The sequence below is a fragment of the Coloeus monedula genome (assembly GCF_965178545.1).
Source record: "Coloeus monedula genome assembly, chromosome: 26".
In the NCBI taxonomy this organism is placed as follows: domain Eukaryota; kingdom Metazoa; phylum Chordata; class Aves; order Passeriformes; family Corvidae; genus Coloeus; species Coloeus monedula.
The window spans coordinates 4,008,972-4,016,144 of NC_138806.1; the positions used below are offsets into that span (position 1 = coordinate 4,008,972).

At 57.4% G+C, this 7,173-nt stretch overlaps 1 protein-coding gene across 1 annotated transcript; it reads left to right on the top strand.

Annotated features, from left to right (window-relative positions):
* Window positions 1–3,104: 3,104 nt before the first annotated feature.
* LOC309582298 (uncharacterized protein C17orf113-like) lies at window positions 3,105–6,204 on the top strand (the record flags this gene model as incomplete). Its single annotated transcript, XM_082297376.1, is given in 3 exon segments — window positions 3,105–3,165; window positions 3,168–3,691; window positions 4,672–6,204. Coding segments are annotated over 3 exon segments (2,118 nt in total).
* Between the last annotated feature and the right edge of the window lie 969 nt (window positions 6,205–7,173).

Genomic DNA, 7,173 nt, shown 5'->3' on the forward strand with positions numbered 1-7,173 from the left:
TGAGGTGGCTCGGCAAGAATGTCTCCAGAGCAGGAAGAGCCTCTTGCCCCGGGATATGTGGTGGAGAGCCTAAAGAGAGGAATTCACCGGGGGCCGCCAGACCCCCCTGGTGCAGAGCCAGCCGGAGCCAGGTACAATGCAGCTCCTAATCCAGGCACATTCCGGTGGGCCACATCCCTCCTTGTGGCCCAACTTCACACTGGGAGAAGGGCGAGTCTGGGTGGGAGCATCCTTTGGCTCCCAGGAATGGGGTATGTGCTGGAGAACGAGGAGCGGGGTTCCCATCGGGGGTCCCACGGGACACTGGTGCCCCTTGGGATTTCAGTGCGCTCAGGAGCCCTGTTCGGGAAAGCAAAGGTGTGGCACAAAATCCTCTTTCTGGAAGTAGTTGAGGGGCTCTAAAGTTCACCTGCATTTATTGCTAAAAGAAAGATTTTGGGATGTGAGGAGCCATTCTGCTCGTTAGGGAGCCCTAGGGGGGCTTAGAAAAGGGGTTGGATTTCAGCCCCAGCCCTGCAGCTATGGACCAGGAGTGCAGGTAAGCAGGAACTTACAGCATTCCCTAAAGGTCTTGGACCTGGATCCTGCCGAAACTCCGTGTCCATGGCTTGGTGCTGCTCTGCCCACGGCTGCTTGCAGGGCACTTGGATCCTGGCTCTGCCGAAACCCAGAGACAGACACCCGTCCTGGCTGGCTGCAAACGCTCCCGCAGCTCACCCTGCTGCATGTACCCAGCTGTCGGCTAAGAGAGCCGGGGTGGGGATTCCCGGGCACCCGATGCCCATCGCTCCTTGCACCTCGGGGGAAGGGGTCCCTCAGGTGAGGCACGGGGCATGGCTCAGCCTCAGGGGCCGCAGCCCACGGCCCAGCCACCACGTCCACCGTCTCCGCGGCCCACGCGGCCTTCCCCATCCCGGCCACCGCTAGTGGCCACTGCCGCCGTGGGCTGCCGGGAGCATCCGTGAGGCAGGCAGTCCTCACAGCAGCAAGATGGCTGCTCCCGTGCTCCCGTGAGCGCGGGCGGCCGCCGCAGGCTTTGTTCCCGCAGCCGCCGCGCTCGGGGCTGCGGGGCGGGGGGTGCAGCCGCCTCCCCCCAAACACCCCGCTGCTTTTTGTTTTATTTTTGGCTTTGCGTTGCTTGGCTGGGTTTGTTTGGTTTTTTTTTTTTTGGGGGGGGGGGGGGTTTATTTTGTTTTTGTTCTTTTTTTTTTTTTAATTAGATTTAAAAAAAATTATTATTATTTTCTTCCTATTTAAAAACCAAAACTGGGAAGTTTGCAAGCCCCCCGCCCCAAAGCTTATGGCAGCCTTTCCATGGTACGTATGTAGGGGCGGGTGAGCGGGGTGGGCACGCTGGGCTGGGCGCTGGGGCTGCTCCGCTCACCCTCACGGGCACGGCGGGACGCGGCCAGGGCGGATGCACCAGGGACGAGGGTCAGGGCAGTGGCTTGTCCTCTCACAAGTGAATTCCGATCCTGCCCAAACTTCCCGGCGGGGGGAGAAGCAGGCTGGTGGGGGGATCGGAGTGTGACCCCCATCCCGAGCTGCTGCCGAGTCCCCCACGATGCGCAGTGCCGCTCTTCCCGTGGGCAGCAGCAGTGAGGGGTGCTGGGCTGGTGCCAGAGCGCCACGGGTGCTGCGGGAATGGGCGCTGTGGGAAGGGACGCTACGGCGCTCTGCTCCATCCCAACCCCCGCCCCGGCCTCGTGCATCCCACACACTAATTGCTGCTCCTTTTTTGTTTTTCTTTTCTTTCCAAGGCAGCAGCTTCTGCTGGAGCAAGTGCTGGGGGAGGGGGGGCTGTGGGGATGGCTTGACAGCCAATGGGGTCAGTGGCAGGGAAAGAGCACAGGAATCCACCCCCTGGGGCCATGCGCCATGCCATTGCAGCCAGGGCGCTCGATGTCCATCCGGCGCAGGGATGGGGTTGCTGTGCCTGGCAGCTGCGATGCCCGGGACTCCAGGGTCACCCACCAGCGGTGCCCGGGGCGCCCCGTGGGGAGCACTGTCTCCATAGGGTGGGCATTCGCGCTGCTGGGAGTCGTGGTGGTGGTGTTCTGACGCCTGAACCGTGAGGGTTCCTTCCGCCTGCTCCCACAGCGCTGTGGCAATGGTTCTGGTTTGGGGGCTTGTTCTTCAGAAAACCCCCAAGTTCCTCATCGGTGTCTCAGCAAGTCACGTGGACTGATGGTATTCCCCAGTTTCACTGCCTCTGAGTAGCCATGTTCTTTCTTTTTTCCTTTGCACTTTGGTTCTCCTGCTTCCCCATGCTGCACTGGGTTCTTCCTCCTCCTCTTCCCAACACCTTTAGCAAGGGTCAGTTTGGATTTTCAGTCTGGTTCATGGAGAAATGTGAGGATCAGACTGAGTGGGCCTGAAGTGCAGGGAGGAGGTCAAGTGAATGCTTAAACCCTTCAGGTCCTGGTTTGGTTACATGTGTGAGTGCTTTGCAGCCTCTAGCTCAGTAGATATTCGGGAGCCTGGCCTGGAGTGGATCCGGCGTGTCACCCCCTGGGAGGGACACGGGGATGGCACTGAATGATGGCTCCACTGCCATGGGACCTGCCATGGCTTCGGCAATTCCCTGGAAGAGAGACAAACCAGGCAGGACTGAGAACACACGTGTGCACACAAGCACATGTGTCTGAGCTAGCTCCCAGTCACCCTTGTTCAGCTCCAGGGCCCTGACAGTCACTGTCAGCAGCAGGTGCTGCTCCTCCAGGGCTGGACGCTCGTTTTTTGAGTGTTTCAGCCAGCACTGAGCCTTCCTCACCTTCCCAGTGCCAGCACAGTGGGGAGGGTTGCTCGGGGGGGAAGTGTGTGGGTGTTCCTGTGGTGACGGGACCGTGTGTATGCGCCAGTCCCACCAGTGACACCGAGAGCTTCTGGTGATGATGATGAGGTGCTTGATGGGATCCCCCCGTGTGGTGCTGGGGCTGTCGCACAGCCTGGCCTGTCCTCAGCACCACTGCCACCGCCGCTGTCGCCATGACACCACAGCTGAGCCCTGGCTGAGGTTTGCAGGGCCCTAATCCCTTTCCCTTGTGTCTCTTTCATCTCCAGTCGGACCAGGAGAGTGGTAATAGACCGTCTTACTAAATTAAATGTGCAGGCTGCTCCTCAAGGCACGGTGCGGTTCAACCGTAGTGTTTGATTTCCCAGCCACACCAGTATGGTGCCTCCAGGGAAAAAGCCAGCTGGGGAAACTTCCAATTCCAATAAAAAGTGTAAACGCTATTTCAATGAGCACTGGAAGGAAGAATTTACCTGGCTGGAGTTTGACTATGAGAGGAAACTCATGTTTTGCATAGAGTGTCGGCAGGCACTGGTGAAGAACAAGCACGGTAAAGCGGAAAACGCCTTTACCGTGGGCACGGACAACTTCCAGCGCCACGCGCTGCTGCGGCACGTCACCTCCGGCGCGCACCGCCAGGCGCTGGCAGTGAACCGGGAGCAGCTGGCCTTCGAGACCCGTGTCCATGGCCACCCCGAGCTGCGCTCGGTCATCAAGGTGGAGGTGAACCCAGCGAAGGTGGCCGTCCTCACCACCGTCTACTGGATGGCCAAGGAGGAGATCCCGGATGAGAAGTGCTCCTCCCTGCTCAGCTTCCAGAAGTTCAACCTGTGCCAGGCACTGCTGGCCTCGGAGCATAACGAGTACTACCACCCCGGCAGCGTCAGGGAGATGCAGGTGTGTATGCGGGGCTGGGGGTCTGCACCTGCGTGCCGGCCGCGACAGAGCCGGACGGTGCCGCGTGGCCACCGCCTTTGGCAGAGCAGGGATGGTGCCCGCGCCCTCCAGGAGCTCCCTGAGCCTGCCAGGCTGCTTTGCAGGATGAAAGCTCAGGAGTTCAATTAGCACACAAGCACTGTGGGTTTTTCCTCTTTTGCACTAAACTGAGTGATCAGAAAGATCAAGTAGCCGGAGAGTTTAGAAAGGATTTTCTGAATTTTAAAAATGCTTCGTGCCTGCTAAAATCAAATTAAATTTTTAGTGAGTCTTGGCCATTTGCCAGGCTTTTCAGCTCTCTGCAGAGCCTTATTTTGCTGCTAAACCCACTAATTAGGTTTCCCAGCCTGTGGTGATCCTTGCAGCACTCACACATACACAGAAAGTTTTCCCTCCAAACTGGGGAGTTTGCCTGAAATGGGGGGAGTGTGAGTAAATGAGTAAATCTGGAAAAAACATTGCAGTTTTGCTGCTGCTCTTGCCCCTGCTGGGCCAGTGAAGTGGAACTGCTGGAGTTCAATGTGGGTGGTGGGTTCCCGGTGTCCTGCCTCACTGCCAGCCTAGGTGGGGGGCTTGGGAACGGGATGTTGGGGGCTGAGGGGTCAGTGCTACTGGTGGTGCTGTGTCCTGCTGTAGCTGTGGGGCTCTGACCCCAAGCTCAGGGCAGGAGCCCTCAAGCTCTCAGCAGTTTCCCACAGTGCTCGAGCTGCCGAACAGGAGCAAGAGGAGGCAGCTTATTAGGGAAAAAGAAAGTGATTTCCAGCCTCTGTGTGTGCAGCTAGTGTAAGGGCTGTTGCCTGGCTCGGGCCCTCGTGTGCTGTGGACCTGTGGGTGGGAGCCCACCCGCTCGCTGTGTGCCGGGTGCTGCGCATCTCCCACTGCCTCTGAATCTCATTTGTGTTTCTCTCTCCCTCCCTGCACCCCTCCTTCAACTGGCCCAGGCAGCCATTGCCAAAGTCCTGCACAACGAGGACAGGCACAGGATCAAAGCCTCGCCGTTCGTTGGGCTGGTGGTGGACGAGACGGTGGATGTCCTGGAGCACCGCAGCCTTGCCATGTTCACCACCACCGTCTCCCCCTGCAACGGGCAGACCTCTACCACCTTCCTGGGCAGCTTTGAGCTGCCCACTGGGGAGGCCTCCACTGTGGAAGGCAAGGTGGGTGAGGTGATGCGCTCCTTCGGCATCCCCACCATGAAGCTCACCTGGCTCAGCGCCGACAGTGCCTCACTGGTGGCTGAGCGGCTGAGTGGGGTGGGGACCGTGCTGTCCTCACTCTGCCCACTCCTCACTGAGGTGCACTGCTTGTCCCACGGCACCTCCCTGCTGCTGGCCGAGAGCATTGGCACCATCGAGTACCTCCAGAAGTATGAGACCACCGTGGATGCTGTGTATAGGCTCTACTCCAGCTTCCACAGGGAAGGCGATAGCCTGCAGGAGCTGCGGAGAGTCCTGGACCTCTGTGAGATAGACCTCGGGAGCGCCAAAGCCATCCACTGGACTTCTATCTTCCCAGCTGTAGAAGCCATTGACTCCTCATGGCCCACACTGGTGCTGCTGCTGGAGAGCGAGGCGGAGCGCTCGCCTGTGGCCCGTGGCCTCTGCGAAGAGCTCAAGAAGTTCCAGTTTGTGGCCTTCACCAAGATCCTCCTGGATGTTCTCCCCATCTTCCAGAAGCTCAGTCGCTTCTTCCAGATCGAGGACTTCGACCTCTCCATCTTGAAGCCCATAGTCTCAGCCACAGCCACCACGCTGCAGGCCCAGCAGAACACCAGTGGCCAGAACCTCCGGGAGTTCCTCAGCGAGATGAACAAGCACCCGCAGGACGGCCGGGAGGGCGAGAGCCGCCTCTACTACAGGGGCATCGAGCTGGCCAACTGCTCCCAGGTGCACCTGAAACACTTTGAGCACCTGAAGGAGAGCTACCTGGAGAGGGTGCGGGGCAACCTGCTGGACAGGTTCCCCAGCAGCGTCCTGGAGGCCATCAGCTCCTTCTCTGCCATCTTCAACCCCAAGTGCTACCCCCAGTCTCTGGAGGACATTGGCAGCTATGGGGTCACCGAGCTGAATTTCCTGCTGCAGGTGTACTCACGGGTGGTGGTGAGTGAGAGGGCCCTGAGTGACTTTCCCCTCTTCAAGCGCATCGTCTTCAGCCTCAGCCAGCTCTCCTTCAAGGACCTCTGTATCAAGCTGGTCTACAGCAGCTCTGAGATGCATGAACTCTTCCCAGACTTCGCTGTCCTGGCAGCTATTGCCCTGGCCTTGCCGCTGGGCTCGGTCCTTGCTGAGAAGATCAGCCGGGGCCGGGAGCTGCTGAAGCGTGGCCGGTCACGCCATGTGAAGGACGAGGGGCTCTCTGACCTCATGAAGATTGCCATCGACGGGCCAGCCATCAGCGAGTTTAACTTTGCGTTGGCCATCGAGTACTATGAGAGCATGAGGGAGTCGGGGTTCATCATGGCACAGGTGAAGTGAGCGTGGCTGCTGAGGGCCAAGCCCTTGGGCAGGAGCCGGGGCCTGCGGGCAGCCCCCAGTGCCAACTCGAGGCCACCTTTCTGCATCACTGGTCACTGCTGGGGCCAGGCAGCCACAGTGGATGGTGATCTGCGCCGTGCTGGGAAGAGAAAACGGGATCCTTCGCAAAGCTGTGCTGGTCCCATGACCACCCGTCCCTCATGCCCCAAACACTGGTTTGAATCACCCAGAATTCAGAATCCTGGGGCCACCCGAGATCCCAAATTGCGATGAGTTTTTTCCAAGGGTTTGTCATTATTTTGTTTTAGGGAGATGAAGGCAAAGCTCTTGAGCTCAAATGTCACGTTGCCTTTGCACAAAGATACCCAGCAGCTTTTGCTTAATGCTCTGCAAAAATATGGGATTTCTGTTATTCTGGAGCCTGGAGAGCGAATGCAGAAAAGGCAGCGCATCCTCCCAGCTCTGCGCCGACCCCAACATGCCTGGCGGTGTTGTGTTGGTGTTCCTTGCGCACAGCACAGGGTATTTTTAGCAGTGGCATCAAGTCATGATCATTTCAAGAACAAGAGATTTAGGGAATGATATTGTAATGGCTGAGGAAATAGTAACTTTAAATGCATCATTGTGTGCATATGTGTATGTGTGTATATATATAAATATACATATATAAATATCTATATTAAAAAGGTCTATCTTAATTTTCCTAAAGTTTAAAGTATAAAGATGTCTAAAAGGACTTTTTTTTTTTTTTTGCAAAGACAGAATAAATTATGAGCAGAGGTCCAAAAACAATCACTAGATAATTTCTGGTCTTTCCAAAATGTCCTCATGTCCCGGAGTTCCCTTTGCACCCTGAGCTCTTGGCAACCTGCAGTTCAAGAGAAAGTCCTTCAACACCTGCTTTCAGGACCAACTGGAGGTGTTCAGTTCGTATTTCTCCTCTGAAGCATTACTCTCTATCCCGAGGTC